General features: G+C 43.9%; 2 protein-coding genes across 6 annotated transcripts in view; one reads left to right on the forward strand and one right to left on the reverse strand.

Moving 5' to 3' along the window:
- The first annotated feature begins 1,113 nt into the window (after window positions 1-1,113).
- On the forward strand, window positions 1,114-4,516 carry LOC111158809 (LYR motif containing 2). The gene is made up of 3 exons (XM_022521077.1): window positions 1,114-1,194; window positions 1,756-1,896; window positions 2,338-4,516. Exons 1-3 carry the CDS (start codon window positions 1,150-1,152, stop codon window positions 2,416-2,418), a joined length of 267 nt encoding a protein of 88 aa, XP_022376785.1. The 5' UTR covers window positions 1,114-1,149; the 3' UTR covers window positions 2,419-4,516.
- Window positions 4,517-8,015: 3,499 nt separating this feature from the next.
- LOC111158811 (ankyrin repeat domain 6) overlaps window positions 8,016-24,311 on the reverse strand; it is a 188,493-nt gene continuing 172,197 nt past the window's right edge. For 4 of the 5 annotated variants that reach the window (XM_022521080.1, XM_022521079.1, XM_022521078.1 and 1 more), the window contains 7 exons: window positions 21,485-21,589; window positions 20,064-20,198; window positions 19,548-19,733; window positions 18,927-19,079; window positions 11,232-11,345; window positions 10,389-10,515; window positions 8,016-9,255 (listed from right to left, as the gene is read on the reverse strand). In XM_022521080.1, coding sequence (XP_022376788.1) covers window positions 8,684-9,255; window positions 10,389-10,515; window positions 11,232-11,345; window positions 18,927-19,079; window positions 19,548-19,733; window positions 20,064-20,198; window positions 21,485-21,589 — 1,392 coding nt within the window. In that variant the 3' untranslated portion in view covers window positions 8,016-8,683. The remainder of the gene's footprint in view (window positions 9,256-10,388; window positions 10,516-11,231; window positions 11,346-18,926; window positions 19,080-19,547; window positions 19,734-20,063; window positions 20,199-21,484; window positions 21,590-24,311) is intronic. The other variant, XM_022521083.1, reaches the window with a different exon arrangement.

Raw genomic sequence — 24,311 nt, forward strand, 5'->3', positions numbered from 1 at the left:
AAGGATTCCAGCAAGTGGGCAATCAAGTAAATGCTCAGCAAATGGGTAACCAAATGAACATTTTTGGCTGTAATTCAGAAAATTCTATTTGACAAACTATAGCAAAGATTCACCAACCCTACCTACTTACATAAATTAAGGGCATGTGTGTGTTGGGAGGATAAAACAATTATGAGGAAATAAAAGCTTAAGTTGTGGGGACATTCAGTTCCTCATTACTAGTGATACAAAATTGTTATAACTACAATGGAGCAGCCATTTAAAACCTCAGAATTAATGAGAAAATTAATAAAGGGAAACTTTGTTGAAGTAGAGTTGGGAGACTAGAAAGGAAAGCTGGACCAACCACTCAGTGTCCCTTCCAGGAAGAGTGATGAATTACACAGACGTGCCAGTTATAGATCCCAGCAGGTCGACAGTTAAACAATTACAGGCCCCAAGAGGGAAAAAGATGTGAGAGGCACAGTGTGCAAGAAATCAGCTACCCTTGCAACTCCATGAAAAATCATCTTGCTTTTTCCCAATGGACTTTTCAAAACAACCGCTTCTCAACTTCCATCTCTGTAAAATAAGTTCCTCTCCTTTATCAGACTTGCCTGTAGTTTTTCCATAGCTTACATGTCCCCAACTGCAATTCTCTATTCCCAGGTAAACCCGCTTTTGTTGGTAAAATAACCTTACAGTTAAGAACATAACTAATGGCAACCACGAAGATGCTACCATGGTTGCAAACAAAAGACCAGGATGAAAACAAGGAAAAAAAGACAAAAGAACAGGACACAAAACATTAAACATTAAAATTTTTATTTCTAACTATGCACATGTAAAAAGCTCAATGGGAATACACAGTTTCACCCCTCACTCTCTAACTTAACCAGTGCCAGGAACTGGGCCAGTTGCCTTACCATTACTATTATCACAACTTTGTGACGCAAGAACTGCTATCCCCCTCGCAACCCCCAGAAAGTGTATTCTAGGACAAAACTGCCCAAAGCTTTATAGCTTCAGTTCAGACAAAGTGTGATTTGGCGGCCAACTGTAACCAGCAGCCTGTCTCCCGGGAAACCAGGTTAGCCCCGCCCCCGGTTACACGGCCACTTCCGCTCCTGCGCACTGGAGTTCTAGGGAGACCGGTGCTACCTGGAGGAAATGGCTACTTCCCGGTTACCCCCGGCGACACTGACGTTAAAGCAGGTAGCGCCCGTTTTTGTCAGCCTTTTAGGGCAGCTTTCCTTGATCTGATCTCAATTATCCACCCCACCCTGCGGAGTGGGTGGGGGGGGCGGGACTTCCTGATGCGGAAGCCGGCTGTGGGGGTGGGGAGAAGGGGGCTGCCCTCTGGCCCTGGCTGGGTTAGTGAGGCGGGCGGGCTGTGGATATCTTGGAACTTTGATGCCTCGGCCACGGTGAAGTCAGAGCTATGGTAAAGAGTGAGATCGCCAAAGAATTTTAACTGCGTTGGTTTAAAAAAAAAAAAAAAAGTGCTGTTACTGTAGGTACAGCCTCTAGTAACTGGTAGTCTTTTCTCTGCTCAGTGGTCATCTCTTGATGTTAAGGGTTCTTAGGTTTGATAAAGTAGTAAGCAAACAGCCCAAATATACTCTTTGCCTTTTTCTTAAAAGGGAAGTTTTTCTTTGTCCTTTTCAAAATTGAGGACCAAAGAGAAGTCATCTATTTTGTTTGGTTTCCTAAAGTACAGCCCTCTGGGCTGTAGATTTTGCAGTTGTAATTGACATTTCTCCTCCTCCTCTACAGTTCATGAGAAGGCAACAAGTTCTCCTTCTCTACAGAAGGATTTTGCAAGCAATTCGCGAAGTTCCAAATGATTCTGATCGCAAATACCTGAAGGACTGGGCAAGGGAAGAATTCAAAAGAAATAAAAGTGCCACTGAAGAGGTGAGAACAAGATCATGGTGAGGACAAGCCCTGACTGTTTTGTGTTAGTTGAATTTTTTTTTTTTTTTTAAGTTTAATAGACATTTTGGAATATAAGGATCATGGAGATGTATCTACATCTTCATCATTCCTTTTAATGTTACCAATTTTCCACTCAAATGATATTTGAAATTTTATGATCTTTACAGTATCGTCACCTGACTTTTCTCTTAAATCAGATATACATACACACACGTGAAAAGATTATAAATAAGACAGCATGACGGTTTGGGAAGTATGATGACTGGGGTTTATGAAAGCATGCCAAGTACTGTGCAGTTTGGGGTTTTCCCAATACACAGTGGCTCCAGTTCTCTGTGTTGGTCCCTAACAAATGAAATGATAGAGCTGTACCTAGTGTAACCAAGTAAAATAGTGACCAGCTTTCACTTTCTTCTACAGGACACAATCCGGATGATGATTACTCAAGGCAATATGCAGCTCAAAGAGCTAGAAAAAACCCTTGCTTTGGCAAAATCTTAACTGTAGCATCATTCTGAAACACTGAATTTCAGAGTTTCCATGTGTATCGTTGAGCTGATTAGACTCAATGATGGGCAGCCTAAAAGCAAGTCAGACTGTTCAGTACCTGGGAGAATGTCAGGACACGGAGCACGGCAGGTCAGAGCAAAGAAAAGCACATCAGAACAATCGCCTTAACACTGAAAAACATACCCTTGAAATTGTTTTTGCAAATGTTTTTGGATATGTCAGCAGTTCAAGTAGCAAAAACCAGTACAAATGGTCAGCACGTACAATCCTCAACATCATTAACCCTCTGGGAAATGCAAATTGAAACCACACTGAAACAGTAACTACCTCCATTGGAATAAATACAACTAAAACAGTTAGTAGCAAATATTGATAAAGATGTAGGGAAATTGGACCCCTCATATGTGCTGTGGGAATATCAAATGGCACAGCCACTCTGGAAAACAAACTGTCAGTTGCTTCAAAGATTAAGTTACCACACAAGTCAGCAGTTTCCTCCTAGGTTTATAACCAAGAGAACTGAAAATCTTTCTATAAAAAACTTGTACGGGAATATTCATAGCAGCATTATTCATAATAGCCAAGAAGTAGAAGCAATCCAGAGGCCCATCAACTGAGAAAACGATTAAATACGATGTCTGTAGAATATTATTTAGCAATAAAAAGGAATGAAGTACTGATAACATGTCTGCTACACATGGATGAACCGGAGACCAGTCACAAATGATCACACGTTGTACGATTCCATTTGTATGAAGTATCTAAAATAGGAAGAAAGAGGTGGTTGCCCAAGTCTGTGTGGATAGCATGGCAAGTAATTGCTAATGGATATGGGGTTTCTTTTCTGAGTGATGAAAACATTCTAAAGTTACAGTGGGGCTCCTGGTTGCATAACTCTTATTATACTAAAGTCCATTGAATCGTATATTTTGCATGTATATGAATTATACTTCAGTAAAGGTTTTATGGATTTTTTGGCTGATGTAGAATTGACATAGAATACTGTGTAAGTATTTTAAGAAACATACCGTATGAGACGTATGGAAGTATACTGACCTCGGGAGATGCCCTGGACCTTTCTTGAAAAAATCCTCCTGCATTACTGAGGGTTCCTCAGATGGGTCATGATCCAGTCATCCAAGGATTCTCTGAAAACATCATCACTGGGAATATAGATCTTTGTTGGAAAGAAGAGAGAAGCTTAATGAACACATTGAGGCACTTACCAAAAAGAAGAGGCAACAACATCTGGATGAAACTAATGCAATTATCTTAGCCTCCGCATAGAAGTGAGAGCATCAGGGAAGATCCTTGGTGCATTAGGTTCTCCTCCAGTGACAGGAAGAGAAAGTTTGCAGAATACACTGGAGACGAGAAGTTGACCTGAGGATACTCTGACCAAATAATGTACAACAGTTAATTTAGTGAAAGTGAAAGCTTATGGAAGAGGCGGGATTGGCAGTCCCCACAGACGGATGTCCTCTGTTCTTTTACAGAACAGATCTAAAAAGGTAATCCCAGAATCTGACCAGCACCTGAAAAATCTAGGAGAAATTCTGCAGAATGATAAATGGTCACCTAGTACTGGACTGCACACCAGAAGGAAGAGAGAGGCAGCAGGAGGAGTTCATCCATGACCTGCCTGCATTGCCGGCTCCACAGGCTCAGCCCACAAGATAAAATAATTCTGAATGTTCTTCAGCCAGGTTATCTAATTCAAAATGCATGAGCTGCATGGGTGGTTCAGTGGTAGAATTCTCGCCTGCCAAAATGCATAGGCTGATGATCAGATTTGTCTGTAGCCTTACATCAGTCAAGCTATTGCCAAGCCATCTGATGGGCAGAAGCCTTTGTGAACAGTCTGTGAACAGAAAGCACTCTCCTTCTTGCAGCATGATACACCTGTTCAAGTATAGGCAACTTTTAGTAAATCTAAAATCTTGACACTACAAATCACCTTTTCATGAGGTGTAGAAGTCAGTGACTTGGTGACATTCTTCCTAGCAGCGCTGTAGGTCAAAGATGTAAGAGCATTTGTGGTTTAAGTTTGCAAGATGCAATTAACAGATGCCAAGAAAACAGAACTTGGGATTTGTTTTTTTTTTTTTAAATTGGGCGAAACACGACAAAATTGAATTTTCATTTTCCAGAGGCTAAGATTATTATAACCTTTAATAATGGACAGCGTTTGAGCGCTAAATCCATCTTAGGCTAAACAACAGTTTCTCCTCCCCTATGAAACCATGCTCATTAAGATGGCCAGGTTCTAACTCCTGGTAGAACACATTCTATTTAGCATCTTTGTCGGTGTTCTGGCTTAGACAACAAATTACCCTTCTGGGTATTCCCTGTGAACTATACTTGCATGGGGGCGCCTGGGTGGCTGAGTCGGTTTAAGCATCTCAGTTTTGGCTCAGGTCATGATCTCAGCATCATGAGATCGAGCCCTGCCTCAGGCCCTGTGTTGGGCCTGGAGTCTGTTTAAGAGTCTCCCTCTCCCTCATTCCCTACCCACCCTCTAAAACAAAACAACCCCACAACTATACTCTTATCTGAATGTTGGAAGTTTTGTTCCTGAAGTTTAATTTTAAGGTACTTGTTCAGTCTATGTATTTGAACTACAATAAGTCAAATCTTTATATTAAGATTTTTTTTAATATCAGAGCTTTCTAGCATGAGGGTAAGTAGCTAGGGCTATCATTTAGCATCCTGAGTATCCCTATGTCATTACCTCCTTTGAAGTGTACCCTCGGGTTGGAAGTTTCTAAACTCAGCACAGGCCTTGCTATGGGTGGGCCTGCAGAGGCCGTTCTGTTTGAGGAAATCACATATTCTCTGGTGTTTATATTATCGGAGTCACACAAGCAGACACTCAGGAGAGGGTGAGACCCACACTTACCTAAATGCTCTTTTACAGAAGAAAAATGCTAGTCAAACAACAGAAGGAAATGGCTCACATCTACTGTGGAAAAACACTGGGATTATGTAAAGTAAGGTATGGTCCAAGCAGAATCAAAAACCGTCACTTCGTGCCAAACTCGAAATCACCATAGCCTATTTCCTTCCTTCAGGCAGGCATTTGAGCAATTCTGTCAGGATTAAATTGCTATTTTTGTTTACAAGGAAGAGGAAATTGCTTTTTACCTATTCTGGTTTGCATTAGGAAAATTTCTGTGTTGTTTCCCGATTATGTGTCTCATGGATTTAATATATTCATACTTACCATATTTTGACAATATTACAGAAGAATATTCCCCTTTAAAATCAACAGAAAACAATTTGAAATTTTTTTCTTATAAGTATTCTAAAAGGTCCCTGGTTTTGTCTTCTAAATCTTAATAGATTTGGCTTTTCTATCACAGGAAGAAATGTATTTAGCTTTTACGAATAATTTGTTAGAAAATGTTATTTTGCCTGCATACAGTTTTAAGCGAGGTTTTGTTCTCTTGGTTCAGTATTTTCTAAAGGTCAACAATTAAAAAAAAACTTAAAGCTTGCACTGAGAAGTATTTACATAATTTCCAAAATTTATTTTTCATGCAGTACACCTGATTTCTACTTTAAACCAGATGTATTTACCAGAAGTTACCCTTCTATCAAAACAAGGCAAAGTGTGTCTGCATGAAGGTACTCTTTCTGGGAACCATAAATTTGGTCAACCAATCAAAAATATCCACTATATATTCACACTTGCATTTTTTAAATAAGGATTTTAATATCCATAATGTTGAGAACCATGTTTAATGCTTAGAGGAGACAAATTCAAGGTAATAAAAATATTAAATAGAAGACAACATATCTCTCAAGTATCAGTGCTTGACTGGAAAAAAAAAAAAAAGATTTAAGCATGAAGACATCAATTTATTTTGGGCTCCCAGAGGTAAAAGTAAGATTGGACTTCTATTCAATCTAACCACAGATTTTAGTTTACTCAGTGCAGTAATTCACTAACAAAAACCCCACTGCAGTATTATACCACTTTTCTGTGTTCTACATCATTTTCCCCCGTAGCTATTGAAAGTTCCAGTCTCTGTTTCAAACACGACCCACATGACAGACTCTCAATTAATAGTTTTGCTTCTTTGGAAGAGTACTAGGGTGGCATTCACTCATTGTAGCAGATAGCAGAAGGGAAAAGTAAGACACCTATCAGACCCAAAGTTGAATTTTTGACAATACTAAAGAACAAAGACCCAGTTTTTGAAAATAAGCCATTAGTCTAGAGATGCTGCCCCCATTTTGGGTTGGGAGGCTGACTGATGGTGTTCGGTTTCCCTGCCTCTACTGGGTTTCCCTTCTGTTAGACCAGGTGCCTTTGACTCTTCTCATTCCTCCCTAGTCTCTTCCTGGGACCTGGACAAAAATACCCAGTTAGCAGTGATAAGCCACCTCCTTCTGATGGGTGGAGGGTACACAAGCAAAATCCTTCCTTCCAAAGCACTCTATGGTTGAGATCAAATTTCATTTGTTTTCAGCATTTCTCAACAAGGATACTTGTTGGGGTAACAGGATGTATTTAATGAGTGGAAAGAACTGCTTAGACAACAACTTACTATCTCAGGATTTCATCTGAGTATCGGGCAGTTCTCAGGAAACGGACATGTACTGAGGAAAGATTCTAAAGCTGTCCATGACGCCTGATTGGGGGACCCGAGAAATTGAAGGTACCATCTCACTCTGGTTCTGCCTCAGGAGCGCAGAGGGGAATGACGAGATGAAGGCGGCTCTCCACGGAGCAGTGCAACAGGAGTCCCTACAGGAGAACCACACAGCCTTGACGGTAGCTGAGGAACAGGACAAGCTCACAGACATGAACATCAGCTGGAGAGGACATGACATTGACTCCCTGTTCGGGTTGTATACTGGTGACCTACATCTAGATCTAGATTTGTTAGGAAGGTCTCTGTCCATAGATTGTCACTATTAAAAAACAAAAATAACTGCAAGCCTGATTAGGCAGAAACAAAGGAACTGTAAACATACTGTGTTTTCCTGGGTGTGCCCATGTCAGGAAAACATTTTCTCTTTGGCTCAATGAGCAACATTTTACTCAAAGTTAGGGACAACAGTACTCAATTCCTGTGCTGTTAGGATGGGGATTTCTGTGCATACATGGAATCTGGAAGAGAGGAATATAATCCCACATACCAAGGGACAAGAAGTATAGAAGAGAAATCCAAAATTCAACCTACCTAAGCCACTTCTACAACTTTGTGTATTCCATAGAGCAGAGCAAAATCCTCAGGGCTCCACAAAGCTGGGAAACAGTGGGGTCTAGCTCAAGTTACTGAATTATTTTACCTTGAAAGAATCACTGCAAAGCAGTGGGAAACTTTTGAGGCTCTTTAATGACAGGACACAATTAGAAGTGAAATCCTTTCAAAAGAAATAGCCTTACTTCTCTATAAAATGTAGACCGATAAGCTCAAATTTAGAAAGGTACTCTTGGATAACCGGGTGTGATTAAGGATAGAAGTTTCAGATAGTTTTTAGATGAATGTTTTTCCATTAATCTTTAAAATCAGTAGGATTAATCAATCATAATATTACTGTATTTTGGCTGAAAATACAGAAACAATGACCAGTGATTTGAATGTTTCTCATTTGAGTTTATTAACAAACGTTCCCAGTGCTATTAGCCAATTCCTCATTATTTTAAGTACCCACCGACTCTGCAAAATCTTTTAAGATATACTGGATCTAGTGACATCATGAAAATCTTTTTCTCCTCCAAATCTATTTGATAAGTTTTCATCTGGTTAAAAAGTCAGCATTTTGAGAAGTAGGAATTTGAGAGGGGATGTGTGCATCTCAGCCACAGTTCTTACAGAAAGATACTCTTTTCTGGGCCCAGCAGGTGTGCACCACATGAACGGCCGCCGGCGTTCACAAGGGATTTGCTTTTCTTCTTCCTTTTGACTTATTTCATACATCCTGAATTTAGGGTTTAGGCTCGACGCATAATACAGTTGCTTAGCGTGGCTCACCTAATCTGAGCTTTTGAACCTCAGATGACCCTGGTCTGAGGTTACGAGTTTGTAATGAAACCTGCAACTAAGCAAGTGTCCCCTGGTTTCAGTCTCACTGTTGAAGTCGTCATAACTTCAGGGCATGGGAAGCATGGGTCTGGCACATTTCAGAAATTCGACTGTTTTTTCAAAGGCAAGTCCGCCACGTGCGCGATAACGGACATGTTGGCCATAGCTCTTCTAGAGCTGCAAAGCCAGGAATCCCTTCTTGTGCTGCTCCCCAGGTCCTAATTTTCCTTCTGCACCTTCGTCCTTAGTTTAGCAAGTTCTTCTTCTAAACTTTTAATATGTTCCTTCAGGGTGGCCTTGTCTTGCTGGGCCTTCTGACTGGCTTGGCTTCGTGCCTCCTCAATCTTCCTTTCATACCACTTTTCCATCTGGGTAGAAACGGCCTCAAAAAAATACTGGGTGATCTCCAGAGCTTGGGAGGTGTCTCGAATGTGAGGGGCGGTCTGCTCGCTGCCTGCTGCTGGTGGCGGCAGCCCACAGGGGGTGCTGGGTGCTGGGTGCTGGGTCCGATGCCTTGTCTGCCCACTTTTCCCGGACTTCTTGGTTTGGGTGCCTCTGTCAACACAGGGCCCAGCCTGCTGATCATATCTGGCTGCCTCTTTCAAGGGTAGCAAGGCTGTCTGGACCTTGACATTCCTCAGTCGAGAGCCTGTACAGTCTGAGGAAGACAGCTCCTGCTGCAGTCGGTGGGTAGCGGTGGAGTTGAAGGCCTTTTCCTTGGGCCTCACCACCTGAGGAGAACTGTCAGAAGCTGCTACTGGACCTGCAGTGACCACTGATTGATCCACACCTAGTTTCGGAAGGAAAACAAAACCACATTCACACAGTCCTGTAGCTCTGGGTTGGCATTTCAGAGTCCTGATAATCCTGTAAACCGTCAGCCTTCCCAACGGCCCACCACCATGTGCAGTTTTTCCTCTGCCTTCCCCGCTTTCACTTCCCCCCGATGATCCTTTTGGCTTGGTAGGGCTTAACAACATTGGTGGCATCTAAGCCAAAAAAGTTGCTGGCCTTTCCTTTAGCCAGTTAGAAAGCTTAGAAGGTTCTGGGTATCATTTTGTGATTGCTAAGGATGTGCAAGGATCTCCAAAACAGAACTGGGTATGTACTGACGATACTGAATCTGCCCATTCCCTAATTTCTGGGCCTTTTCCACACCCCCAGTTATTAGCTCCTTGACTCAAGCCCCAGTTTGGTGAGGTGGTCATATTCTCTATACCCAGAGCTCCAGCCAAGTTCCATAAAGAGACCTGGCATGACAGATTTGCCCAGGTTTTCCCCAATGTTATGGGCACAAAGAAGATAAAAACCACAGTTCCAGAAATGGTCTATAATAACATAATATGCTTGACATATGAGAATTCCTCACAGAGGCCTAATTACAAAGGCTCTACGTGTCCTCAAAATTATCACTGAGTAAAAGCACTGTGGCTAATGAAAAGACACTTTGCTTGAAGGATGTCTCTGTCTAGCACCTTGGGGCAGCCTCAATATAGGAACTGCTGCTCACGGAGGCTTTACATAGTTGGAAAAAGGTCAAAGGCTGATCAGGGAGAAGAAAGGAGAAAGTAGCCCAAGGGCCAGGGCAAGAGCCCTGCCAAGGAGACAGATGTTCATTCCTCACTCTTCATCTTTGGGACCTACTCTGACCCATCAACACTGTACCTGAAACACCGTCATCACCAGTCAGCAATTCTTTTACTCCTTCATTTAGATATGTCTGAATCCTTAAATAGGAGTACTTTCCTACTGTATAGCAACCGGACGTACAGCAGTAAGCAACGTATGTCCTTAGCCCTATAGAATTTACAATCTGGTGTTTTCCACAGCCCTATCCTAGGGGCTGCCTTTGGATACAGCAGAGAACAATCTCGGGGGTTTTACCATCTTTGGGTGGAATGGTGCTCTCTGCACACGCGTTACCTGTAGAGGACTCGCAAGTAGATGGTGTGGATTTGGTCCTAGAGGCCCTAGAATCCCCAGAAAGCTTCAGCTCCAGATTCTGAATCTTTAACATGCACCAGGTTTTTAATTCATCCACCAGTGACATCTAAGAAAACAAAACAAAACGCACACACACAAACCCACACAAATGATCAGGTGAGTTGCACATGTGGTTTATGAAGGAAAGCATCAAGAGTGGACTCTTCAGTTATGATAGTTCAGAGCATCATCTTGACCCGCCTAAAAGCTGTGTTACCTCCCTCCCCGCCACAAGCCACACAGCCTTCTCTGCTGCCCTCTGCAGACCAAGCTTCGCCCAGCACCAAACCGGACAGTTTCTATAATCTGAGTGGCTTAGGGCAAGAGACCCCTTTAACACCCAAAGCTTCCCAAATCCTACAAATCAAGAGTATCTGGCTGCTCAGGAGCATGAACTCACACACACTCAACAAGGACTCAGTTTATGTTGTCTTAGGGAGACAAACTCCCCAAGGGCAGGAACCAGGCCTCGCTCAGCAACAGAGCAATGCCCAACAGACGCACAGTACACAGAAGTGATTCAAAGCAGAGACCACAGCTTCCCCAGCATATTCTGTGAACGGTTTAGTCTCCACTTATTGCCAGAATATTCGGCAACAAAAGGACTGAACTACATGTTCTTTTCTATTCATTATATAAATGAACAAAAGGACATTGTAAAGAGGATATGTTACACATTACAAATGCTTTCATGGGCTCCTGGCCTCTGGGTTTCCAGTGATGGTCTTAACTCAGTGGAGAGGAGGGGTAAATACCCAGCCTAGGACAGATCCTGGTTTTCACCTGTCGTTTCTCTCCCTCGTGCTTCTCGGTGTCGGAGTGCTGCTGCAGGCGGTTCAGGCACTCGGTTCTCTCCGCTGAGAGCCGCTCCACCATCAGCTTGTCCAAAACACGCATCTAGGATTCAACGGGCAGACAGCGTAGGACTGAGACGATCTAAGGATGGGTCCCGGTCTCTTAACTCCTGAGACGGGGTTTCTGGGGGACTGAGCAGGGGCCAGAGAGAATAGAAGCAAACCTCAACTTCTCTTCTACCCTTGTTTGATCTAGTCTCCATCAGACTCCAGGTTTTCACCATCCCTGAGCCTGTTTCTGTATAGTCAAGGCTTCTTTTTCTCATTTATTAAAGTCTTAAGGGGCTGAAGAGACTGAACACACAGTAAATTTAAACTTAAGCCAACAGACCTTGTACATAGAATTTTTATAGGTTTCAGAACATTATTTCCAAGACTATTATTGAAATGAAAAACTATTTCTAAAAGACTACAGCTGGGGGCGCCTGGGTGGCTCCGTGGGTTAAAGCCTCTGCCTTCGGCTCAGGTCATGATCCCAGGGTCCTGGGATCGAGCCCAGCATCAGGCTCTCTGCTCAGCAGGGAGCCTGCTTCCTCCTCTCTCTCTGCCTGCCTCTCTGCCTACTTGTGATCTCTGTCAAATAAATAAACAAAATCTTAAAATAAAATAAAATAAAATAAAATAAAAGACTGCAGCTGTACCCTTCCAATTAGTTCTTAACACCCCACCCGAAGCGTCAGCGGCTGCCTGTGAGGTGGCGAAAGAACGCTCAGCGCTTTTACCCAGTGTCCAATGAACAAATACCCTGGGGCTTCCCTGAGAGGAACCAAAGCAAGCGTGAAGAAGGATGGGGAAGGAGCTTAAAGGGCTTGCATCAGAGAACAAATGACTGTCCCCTTTCAGTCGCACCCTCCTGGCTCTCCCCAACATCAGGGGGAGATGTTCCCTGCAGGGCCCTAACACCCAGGAGAGCCAAACTTCCGCTGCTCAGACAAGGCCCGAACAAGGGAGAGGAAACTTGTTGGCAGGGGCCAGCCCACAGGGGCTCGCTGCTGGGCTCGTCTCCAGTCAGGGACACACAGGAAGCTCAAAAAACTAAAAGGAGCAGCAGGTCTGGAGATGTGGTGAGCACCTTCTGTTTGGTTCCTTCAGCCCTCCTGTCTTCCTGTGAGCCGCTCTCCGGTCTCCTCAGATTGGCCGACTCCCCTCCCTCCTTATCCCAGTCGCTGAGTTGCTCTAACTTAGCCCCAGGGCACGGCTGACTGATGCCTGTGAAGGACTCAGTCCACCCCAGAGTCCTTTACCTGTGATCAGGAATTAGGATGAAGAGTCTACACCCCCGTCTGTCACGCTCCTTGAAATGAAGTGAGGTGTTTGAGAAGATCCAGCATTTATCGAATACACTCCTCTCTGGGCTTAGGCTGGCTGAAGGGGGTTTTATTTATAAGACAGTCTTAACTAAGGTATTATGGCACTAGGAGAAGACTTCTTGAAGGGGCTTTCCATGAAGTACAAATAGCAGATGAACCTAAAATGCTCTACCTCACCAACAAACAAGGAAACCAGAATTAAACAATATTCTTAATCAGTTCAGCAAAAGCTTCAAAGATGGTAGTATTAATGACTGCAAAAGTTCAAGACGGAGACTCAATTTATATCCTTACCCGGCCTGTTGGATATAAATTCACACAACTTTTCTGTTAAGTAGATTACTAATATTTGTCAAGAGCCTTAAACATATTCTTTTTTTTTTTAAAGATTTTATTTATTTATTTGACAGACAGAGACACAGCGAGAGAGGGAACACAAGCAGGGGAGTGGGAGAGGGAGAAGCAGGCTTCCCACCGAGCAAGGAGCCTGATGTTGGGCTCGATCCTAGGACCCCAGGATCATGACCGGAGCCAAAGGCAGACACTTAACGACTGAGCTACCCAGGCGCCCCAAACATATTCTTAACTCTGGACCCAATTATCCTAAATCTGAGCAAACAACTTGAAAAGCAAACATTTACCCACATAAATGTTCATCAGAGCATTATTTATAAGAGTGAAAAACTATAAGCAACTTCAAAATCTAATAAAAAATATGTTGGAATATTATGAAGCAAAGGACATGGGAAAGTGCTCAGGATATCAAATCAGGTGAAAAAAGCTGGTAGCAAAAATATATAACTTAAGGTGACCTAACTTAAGGTTTCATCTAGTCTTCATCAGACTCTAGGTTTTCACCATCCCTGAGCCCATTTCTGTGTAGTCAAGGCTTCTTTTTCTCATTTGTTAAAGTCCTAAGGGGTTGAGGAGACTGAACCCACAGTAAGTCCACAACTTGAGCCAATGCAGACCTAGTACTAAGGTAACCTAAGGTGTAACTTAGGGAGGTGTGTGGGTGTTTGGGTGAAAGTGGTGATGGGGATTAAGGAATGAACTTCATGGGACGAGCCCTGGGTGATGTGTAGAATTGCTGAATCACCACACTGCACACCTGAAACAGAGCACTGTTAACTATACTGGACTATTACAAACATGTAATAGACAAAACTGAATTACATGTTCCACTCCATACACGGAAGAGTACATTGCCATTAATTAGCACACCAAAACCCAAGACGACTAGGACATTACCAAATTTAAACATAAGCTTAAAGATGGTCCAAGATGGTGAGGCAGTAAAACCCCGTCGTCTCCTCCACAGACACACCAAATCTACACCTATTTATAGAGCAATTCCTCCCGATGACCTGGGGGATGACGGAGCAGTTTCTGCACCACAGAAGACAGACCATACAGAGAACAGCAAGGGAGACAGAGACATGGTAACAGAGGGAACCCCCCGCCCCAACACTGAACTGTAGTGGAGACAGTACTGAGGGAAGGTGGGAAGATTTGTCTGCCCTCGTGCACAGAAAAAAAGCCAGGATTTAAAAGGGCAACGAGAACACAAAGGAACCAGAACCTGCCAAACGTCAGGGCAGCCACTGGAACACTCTCTGGGTCAGAAGGGCTGGCAAGCACCAGAGTCTGTGTTCCTCCTCCACCTTGATATCGCAGAAGGGAGCAGGGCCTGGGAACCCCCGCCATCCTGCCACCTCAATGAGCCCTGCCCTAACCCTCAGCAGCCCGATCTGTCCCACCAAGGCAGCCCCAGCATGGTGTAGTGCTCACGACAGTTCCAGCCGTTTGGCCAAGGTGACACAGGCTCAAAGTACCTTGAACACTCCAGGTCCACATCGCTCCAACTCCAAATGACTTGCCAGGGCACACTAAACACAGCGTCCTGAGTCATCCTGGCCTGAGTCCCCCTTGGCTCCAGATGCTTAAAGGCACACACAGATGATGTGGTAGGGTGCATCCCGTGAAGGGCACCCTGGAACACATTACCTCGTACTCGCTTTGGCTTCCGCTCACCTGCGTGGGGTCTCTGGCGCAGAGGGCCCCGGGATTGCCCCAATCTGCACTCACTTTAGTTCAGGACATTCCACTAAGACAGCCCCAATGCAAAGATCCTGGGGAACCGCCCCACCCCCGCCCACACCAGCCACAGTTGTGCCAGCCAGCCGAAGTCCCCAAGCACACACCCTCTACATAGGGAATGACCACACATAAGAGCGTTCCTTCAAGTTTAGGAGAAGCAGCTGTTCTGCCTCATTCATAGAAAAAAAGCAGAAAGTCAAGCAAATGAGGAGACAGAGGAATAGGCTTCAAACAAAAGAACAAGGCAAAAAAGCAAGAAAAAGAACTAAGCAAAACAGAGGTAACCAATCCTAGTGATAAGGTTCAACATAATGGTCTTAAAGATGCTCACAAGTTGCACAGAAGGGGATGAACTCAAAACTTCAATAAAGAAACAGAAAACATAAAAAGAAGCAATCAGAGATGAAGAATATAGTAACTAGAAGGAAAAATATAATAGAAGGAACCAACAGACCAGGGGATGAAGAAGAATGGATCTGGAATCTGGGCGCTGAGGCAACGGAAAGCACCCAGACTGAACAAGAAGAAAAACGAATTTCGAGATAGCTAGAAACTTCCCTGAGCTGGGGAAGGGAAACCCCAGGTTCAGGAAGCACAGAGAGTTCTAAACAAAAGGAACCCAAAGGAGATACACACCATGACACATAATTAAAATGTCAAAAAATAAAAATAAAGAGAATTTCAAAAGCAGCAAAAGAAAGTAATAACATATAAGGAAATGCCCATAAGGCTATCAGCGGATTTTTCAGAAACTCTAAGGCCAGAGGAAGTGACAGGATATATTCAAAGTCCTGAAACAAAAAAACCTACAACTGACAATATTCAGCCCAGAAGAATATTTATTCTTCAGAATCCAAAGAGAGATAAAGACTTTCCCAAACAGAAGTTAAAAGACTTTGTCACCATTAAAACAACCTTCCAAGAAAATGTATTAAAGATTTCATTTGTTTGAGAGAGTGAGTGAGCAAAAAAGCACATGCGAACAGGAGCCAAGGGAAGGGTGGAGGGAGAGGGAGAAGCAGACTCCCCACTGAGCAGGGAGCCTGACATGGGGCTCGATCCCAGGACTCCGGGATCATGACCGGAGTTGAAGACAGACGCTTAACCCAGGTGCCCCAATCTTACAAGACCTTTTTTTTTTTTTAAAAGATTTATTTATTTATTTGACAGACAGATATCACAAGTAGGCAGAGAGGCAGGTAGAGAGAGAGGGGGAAGCAGGCTCCCCGCCAAAGAGAGAGCCTGATGCGGGGCTCGATCCCAGGACCCTGGGACCATGACCTGAGCCGAAGGCAGAGGCTTTAGCCCACTGAGTCACCCAGGTGCCCCTTACAAGACCTTTTAAAAGATTTTTTTTTTTAAGCAGTAAAAAAGCAATAATTAGAAAATTATGACAAAAAATTGATGAGTAAAGGCAACATACAGTAAAGTAGTAAAGCAATCACTTATAAAACTAATATGAAGGTTAAGGGACAAAAGAAGTGAAAGTGTATCTTTAAAGTTAGTTAGGGAAACTCAAAAGAAAAAGAAACAAAATAACATATAAAAACCATGGGGGGTGGTCAGTAAAAATGAAGTTCTTTTTGAATGTATTCAAACTTAAGTGACCTTTTTTTTTTTTTTGAAAGAGAGCAGGCATGTGTACATGAGCAGAGGGTGGCAGTGGGGAGAGGTGGGGCAGAAGGAGAGGGAGAGAGAGAAGCTCAACTATGCTCCGTGCCTGGTGCAGAGCCCAATGTGGGACTTGATCTCATGACTCTGAGATCACGACCCAAGCCAAAAATCAAGAGAGTTGGTCACTTAACCGACTGAGCCACCCAGGCTCCCAAAGTGACCATCAATTTAACATAGACTTCTATGTACCTAGGATATTATATAGGAATCTCATGGTAAACACAAACCCCAAACCTAGGATACACACACACACACACACACACACACACACACACAAGAAAGTGAAGCAGAACATTAAAGAAATTCACCAATCAAGGAAACAGAGCAAGAGAGGAACAGAGAACTATGAAACAACAAGAAAACAGTAAAATGGCAATAGGTACATACCTATCAATAATTAAATGTAAATTATTAATTATAATTATCAATTATATATAATTGTTAATTATATTATTAATTATAAAATTTAATTATTAATTAAATGTAAAATATTAAATGATCCAGTCAAAAGATAAGGGGTGACTGAATGGATTAAAAAAATAAGACCCATCTATTTGCTGCCAAAAGATACTTACTTCAGACTTAAAGGCACACACAGACTAAGAGTGAAGGGATAGAAGATAGTCCATGCAAACAGATGGGGAGTGGGGAGAAGGTAGCCAGGGTAGCAATGCTTATATCATAAGAAACTGACTTTAAAACAAAGACTGGGGCACCTGGGTGGCTCCATTGGTTAAACAACTGCCTTCGGCTCAGGTCATGATCCTGGAGTCCCAGGATCAGGTCCCACATCAGACTCCAAGCTCCACGGGGAGTCTGCTTCTCCCTCTGACCTTCTCCCCTCTCATGCTCTCTCTCACTGTCTCTCTCTCAAATAAATACATAAAATCTTAAAACAAAAAACAAAAAAAGATTGAACAAAAGAAAAAGAAGGGCTTTACATAATGTTAAAGAGATCAATCCAACAAGAGAATTCTAATGATTATAAATACATACACACCTAAACACCTAAATACATAAAGCAAATATTAGGAGACATAAAGGGAGAAATTGATAGTAATACAATAATACCAGGAGACTTTAACTTCCCACTTACATCAGTGGATAAGTCATTCAGAAAATAAAGAAGCTATTTTTTTTTTAAAGATTCTATTTATTTGATAGAGAGTGTGCAAGAGAGAGCACACACATGCACACACGCAGGGGGAGTGGCAGGCAGAGAGAGCAGCAGGCTCCCACCTGAGCAGAGAGCCTGATGCGGGACTTGATCCCAGGATCCTGGGATCATGACCTCAGCTGAAGGCAGAGACTCAACAAACTGAGCCACCCAGGTGCCCAGGAAATTGTCTTTGAACCACACATTAGACCATTTGGACTTAACAGATATTTATAGAACATTTTATCCAAAAACAACAAAATACACATTCAAGTGCACATGGAACATTCTTCAGGATAGATCATGTGTTAAAACAAATCTCAATAAATGTAAAATGACTAAAATCATATGAAGCACCTTTTCTGACCATAAAGTATGAAACTAGAAATCAACTGCAAGAAAAATATGGAAAAACCAAAAACACATGGTTTAAACAACATGCTATTAAACAACCAATGGGTCAACAAAGAAATCAAACTAAAAAAACTAAAAACAAAAACAAAAACAAAAAAAAACTTAAAAAAAATATATGGAGACAAATGAAAATAAAAACAATAGTTAAAAATCTTTGGGACACAGCAAAAGGAGTTCTCAGAGGGAAATTTAGGTAATACGGCCCTACCTCAAGAAACAAACAAAATCTCAAACAAAAAAAACTAATCTTACACCTAAAGGAACTATAAGATGAAAAAGCCCGAGTAGGAAAAAAAAGAATAAATGTCAGAGAGAAATAAATGAATCAGAAACTAAATAAAAACAACAGAAAAGATCAGTGAAACCAAGAGCTGCTTCTTTGAAAAGAAAATTAATAAACTTTAGCCAGAATCATCAAGTGACATCATTGCAGTGACATCGATGAACTAGAGGGTATTATGCTGAGTTAAATTAGTCAATCAGAGAAAGACAGTTATCATACGATCTCACTCATATGTGGAATTTAAGGGACGAAATAGAGGACTGTGGGGGACAAGAGAGAAGAATAAAAGAAGATGAAACCAGAGAAGGAGACAAACCATAAGAGACTCAATCACAGGAAACAAACTGTGTGGCTGGAGGGGAATGGGGTGGGGGCTGGGGTAACTGGCTGATGGACATTAAGGAGGGCACGTGAAGTAATGAGCACTGGGTATCATATAAGACTGATGAATCACAGACCAATACCTCTGAAACCAACAATATATGTTAATTAACTGAACTTAAATTTTTAAAAAAGATTTTTAAAAATCTGAATAAATGGGCTTGAAAGAAACCAGAACTCTTCCTGACAGCCCAGCTGAAATGCTCAGGGCAGAGGCTGCGGAACAGAAGGATGCTGGAGGACTCTTTCTGATTTCCATTTCCTGTCCGGGCAGCGGGACATGAAGAGTTCTGGCAACTCACTGACCTGGTGCTGGGTCTTGCCCTCCATGTGTCCCAGCTTTGTGTTCATTTTATCCTGCACGGACCCCAGCTCTGCTCTGATCTCCTCCACAGCTGCCTCCAGCTGGTTCTCCAGCTTGTTGATTAGGGGTTCACATCGACAACCATTGATCGGTGCCTGACAGGGGAACAGCAAAGAAATCAATCCGCTCATTCATTCCTTCCACAAATTGGTTTTGAGTCCCCATCCAGCGTCAGTCAGTATGCCAGGGGGATACGGATGATGGAGGGGGCCGACGGATTCCTGGCATAACTCTGGGATGTCCAGTGGGCCAAGCCTTGAGACCAACAGGCAATTAGGAAGTTTCAGAGAGTACCAATCCTTGCTGTTTTTATCTACTCTGGGGCCTCAAAATGATCCAGTCCCCTAAGGATGGTACAGAAAGCCGTGTGACTGCCCCTCTGTGCCTGGGCCTCAGCGAGGGGGCGCACCTGCAGTTTGGGTCAGGAGGGCCACCTGGTTTATCTTCAGAGCTCATGCCTTAAGTCAACACTGAAAATGGGTATTAGTCCCCAGGAATAGTAATAAACGCACAGCCTTGCTTAAGGCCGAGGATCCCAGGTCTGGACGGGGCTCATTGTGTACCTGCATCACTTTCCCGTCCTTGCCCCGGTACAGCGTGTAGAGCTGGTAGGCTCTGAACTCATGGGGAGGGGGTGGGGGGGAGCATCGGTGCCGGGGCCTCTTTCTAGGATGATTATGGGCATGCGCACTCTTCTGGTGTCCAGGCTGCTGGTCTGCTGGTGGGGTGGGGTCAGAAAACGCAGACACCTGTGGGAGAGGACGAGACAGTACCCCTGAGCACTGGGACATCTGCAGGACTGATGCCCAGTGCACCACGCCCACCTCACCCACCTCTGACCAAAGAACCTGGCTTGCTTTGTCTCATGGCATTCCTCTCTAAGCACCCCATGTCAAAAGAAATCGACCAGCCCACTAACCTTGTGTTTGAAGTTGGCCAGATTTCATTTTTGTGCTCTGGCTCCCAACCAGCAAGCCAAGCACAGCGGCGTTTTTAGCTACTGGGCATGACGCTACCCTGGGGCCCTCCGCCAACCCATCTCCCAGCCATCCCCTGGCTGTTTTCATGGGCCTCCTGACCTTGGGCCTTGACTTTCTCTGCCGATTGTCCTTTGCTCTGGGCTCTGGGGAGGCAGACAGGAAATCTTCTCTGGCCTCTTCTTTTCTGGGTACAGCATGTTCGCTGCTGGGGGTGTCTCCTGCTGAGACACTACCCTACAGAGGAAAGAAAAAAAGCCCAGAAACCAGTTCTAATTGCCCCCCTCTGCCTTTTTCTGTAATGGTGTAAAATTCTGGTTGCAAGACGGCATTCACTAAGGGACCCAGGGGACTCTGAGCCGATGACAAATAGGGAACACTGCCTGCTAGCCGACACTGACCGTGTTCCATTTTCCCAGTCACTCGAGTATTTGACTTTGCCTTTATTAGGGGCCAAACCAAACAGTCTTGGGTCTAATTCTATATTCTAGAGCTTCAGGAACCTACCACAAACACCTCAGCATTAGAGATTTTTTATTTTTTATTTTTGCATTTCAACAACCACAGCAACAACAAAAATACCATTCATTCTCTGAACTTGGACCTCACAATTCATAACGGAGTATGAGAAACCTCTAAAACAACAACAACAAAAAAATCACATTTCCACTCCTTATAGAACTCTTACCAATTAATATATACAATATACCTACAGGAACTTAATCAGAGTTACACCGCCTTAAACCTGGAAATGGATAAGATTTTAAAATAGAATAATGAGGACTTAGTATAAAATTTTATGGGCCAAAAGTTGTCTTTATATCCTAGCCTTTCTTGTTCTGGGAGATCGGCAAGGCACGGTACATTCCACAGCTATGGTGCCTAGTCGTGCCGGCTGTCCCTGTATGAGGGCACCTGGCAGAGGGACCTGAAATCCAGCTCGGGCACTCTTTACCGTATGTGCCCCGAGCGGGGCTGGGGCGCCCAGGGGGTGTCTTCTTCTCAAGTCTCACAGAGGAATCACATGGGCGACCATAGCCTCAGTCCACTCCCTAAGCAGAAAGGAAGGAAGCAACCTAGGCCAGCGGGTATCAAACTTGAGTCTGCATCAGAGTCACCCGCAGGGCTTGTTCCAACCCAGCTTGCCGGGCCCCTCCCAGAGCATCTGATCCAGGGCTTCTGCACTTTTAACAAGGTCCCAGATGATACAGTGGACACCACGCTTTGCCAGCCACTGCCCTATACGATTAAGGGCACAGTGTCCAAGGCGGAGCTGTCCACATGGTGGTGACAGGGCCACAGATACAGGGGGCTGGAAAAGACCGGCAGGCGACACACGATCTGAACCCTTGGAGGAGTGGAGGACAGGGAGCCGAAGAGAAAGCACCGACAGCAGTTTGAAGAAGCAGTGGAAAGGAGAGACAGAGGGCGTGGCCACTGCCCCACAAGCCCAGAAGCCACGTGAGTCTCCCACCCTCTGGGAGGGGGTGAAGTTGGGGAGGTGCAGGAGGGCTACCCCCCACCTTGCTTTGTGCCACCTCATCTCTTGGCACAGACTGAGCTCTCCTCTCTTCCTTGAGCCTCTCTCTCTTTTTCCTCAGGCTTCGCCCACGACTGAAGCGCAAGACCTGAAGGAGGCAAGAGGCATCGTTACAAACCCCCGGTGCACAGCGTCAGTATGATGGACTCGTCCTTGGACCCGGTGCTCTGATCTAATGCAGCTTCCAGCCTGGTGGGAGACCCGGCGTTCATGTCCACAAGCACTTCCAGACTGTCTGCTAGGCTCCCAAGGTCCCGTGCCAGGCTCTCTAAAGACCCAGAGAGGAGGAGCCCTTTATCCCTGATTTCCAGGAGCTTCAGGTCTAGGACAAGAACAACGGCCACCATATAGGCGTATGCAGGCTGTGCACGCTGAACTCCAGGGACCACCGCTCAGAGAGACTAGGACAGGCATGGCATCCCCCAGAGTGGTAGAACATGGCAGCCCCGGGCCAGGCACAGGCTCACTCTCTTGGTACACAGGACCTGAACTAGCCCATCAGATTTTCTCTCGATCTAACTGTTTTCAAGGCATTGGGAGTTTGAGTCAAACACTGAGGTGCATCTGTGAACCACGGTACCAACCATGGGATAGGAATCTCCTCCTCAGAAGGAAGCATTTGGTCTGCCCCTTCGAGTGCGGGAAGGTGGAATGGACACAGGCAGGTAGACATGCGGTCTGATAGCCTGATTTTGGAACCCAGCAGCAGCTGGCTGTAAAATCTTTGGGCAAGTTCTTTGCCCTCTCTGCATTCCCCAGTATAAATATGGGGAGTTAGTAGAATTAACCAAGACAAGCAGCCGGCTAGCACACACTGGACCGTCAGTCACTGTTAGGTTTCTTCTTCCTGCCCCAGTCCCTAGAGTACCTTGATTGACAGAGGAAGTTTAACAAGGGTACAGATCTTTGAGCTGGCAGAAACCTCAGTCTCTGGCTCAGCTCCATACCCTTCCCCCAGCCTCTTGCTCCCAGTTCAAGAGGCACCCAACCCACTTTGACTAAGGGGTCTAGGAAGTACAAACACTTTTTCAAGGTCTCAAAATTTTTCTGCAAAGAAACAGTTGGTCTTCATATGTAAATAGTTCAGCATAGTTTTCAGCTCAATGTTCAACTTCGTGTTCATTAAATTCAAGTGACACTATTATGGGACAAAAAGAACCTCTACGGGCAGCAGGAGACACCTAAATGGAGAATTCTGGACAATATCTGCCTGTGGCTGAACCAGATTTTTAAATTGTATTTTCATCCCCGAAGCCAACAGCTCTGAAAGTGACCTGGAACCCTGGGTCCACAAGGTTAAAATTACCTTCATGATATTACCACAATGTCGGCCGCCTTCTCTCTCACACTGAGTGTACAGCAGTGTTTACCAGAAGCTGCACACGATACGCCAATGGATCACATGCGCAAGTAAAGGAGGGCCCTCCCATCTTTTTAGGAAAACAGTATGGAGATTTGCAGAAATGAAAAATACTGCTATACTGCTACTTACTCTTCTCACACAACTTGTTTTGATAAAGTTATTTTTCAGAAAATCAACTTCATTTTGTGGTAACAGAGTTAAAAATGTTTATTATTTAAAAACACTTCGCAAGTTGAATTTCAATTACGGTAACTATTAACAGACATAAGCACAGCTCTTTATGGGCCTCTAGAACATTATGTGTCCCTAGACCAAAAGGTCTGAGAGCCACTGTCCTAAGCCCTTTCTTCAGCTAAATTCAGACTTACTAGGAAGTCTAGTCTGATGCGAAGCCACTAGCGCCCATCGCTCATTCAGCTTATGGTGTGCCGGAACAGCCCAGCATCCACCCAAAACTCATTTTCAGAAGCATTTGTGAACAGTATCAATCTAAACTGAGAAGGGATACTCACAGGTCACCCAAATCACCAGAATAATTCCCTCCATAGACCGTGTTATTAGCCAGTGAAAATAACTTTGCATGGCTTACAGCCTTTCTCAGCGAGCCATATCGTCTACCAAATGGAATGTCATCAATCTTTTCCAGTTCACAGAAATCAGGGTATATGGATCTTTACAAAGTAACCTCGAAGGACAGCCATTGAAATCCATGGTCAACTAAGGTGCCAAGGCAAGGAATTTCCTGTTTCACACAGAGGAAGGCTAGTTCTATCACCTCAGAACAGAAGAACAGCCTGTGTATAATTTTATGCATATTCGAAAGTTCCTTCTTCGTGTTGAGAATAGAGCTTAGCATATATAATCACGTAAAAAACTTCCATAAAATGTCATCCTGTTTGCTATTCAAGTGGGTGTGGAAAAACTGAGGATTTTTTTGTTTGCTTTTAATGGAAACACTAAAGGAGAATTACATAGGAAAAAGGTCCACAGTAAAGTTTTTTCTCTGTGAACTCAGATCCCTGAGATCTGGAAGACAAAAGGCAGGTAGAGTTAGAGGCCTGTAAGTCTGTGTGCCTTGGGGATACTCCACGCCACAAAGTTTGATGATCATCATACAGCTAAGAACAGAGGTGGCTGTCCGAACTGTCAAATACTGAAATGCCATGTAACAGAGATGGATTCTGACCTTTATGATAGCATCCCTTACTTTCTGATTTGTAAGAGACCAATATTTTTCTATCAGGATTCATGGATGTGATTCCATTGATGATTCATTTGCAATAGTTGGAAAAAGGTGCAAACTTTTTCCAAAGCACCACTTGACTTGTTCCTGTCAGGGGCTCCAGAGACTTCCAGACACCACTGAGGACCCACTCCATGGGCAACAGGCTGACCAGTTTTCAAAAGGCAAAAATCTTCACCTCTTCCAGATACTGCTAATTATATC

The sequence above is a fragment of the Enhydra lutris genome, unplaced genomic scaffold (assembly GCF_002288905.1).
Source record: "Enhydra lutris kenyoni isolate GAN:26980312 unplaced genomic scaffold, ASM228890v2 scaffoldscaffold63, whole genome shotgun sequence".
NCBI lineage: Eukaryota > Metazoa > Chordata > Mammalia > Carnivora > Mustelidae > Enhydra > Enhydra lutris.

What these genes read in the sequence shown, in the direction of transcription:
- LOC111158809 (XM_022521077.1), top strand. Translation starts at nt 1,150, where the DNA reads ATGGCTACTTCCCGGTTACCCCCGGCGACACTGACGTTAAAGCAG. An exon ending in CGACACTGACGTTAAAGCAG is followed by an intron (nt 1,195 to 1,755) that starts GTAGCGCCCGTT and finishes CCTCCTCTACAG; the next exon opens with TTCATGAGAAGGCAACAAGT. An exon ending in ATAAAAGTGCCACTGAAGAG is followed by an intron (nt 1,897 to 2,337) that starts GTGAGAACAAGA and finishes TTTCTTCTACAG; the next exon opens with GACACAATCCGGATGATGAT.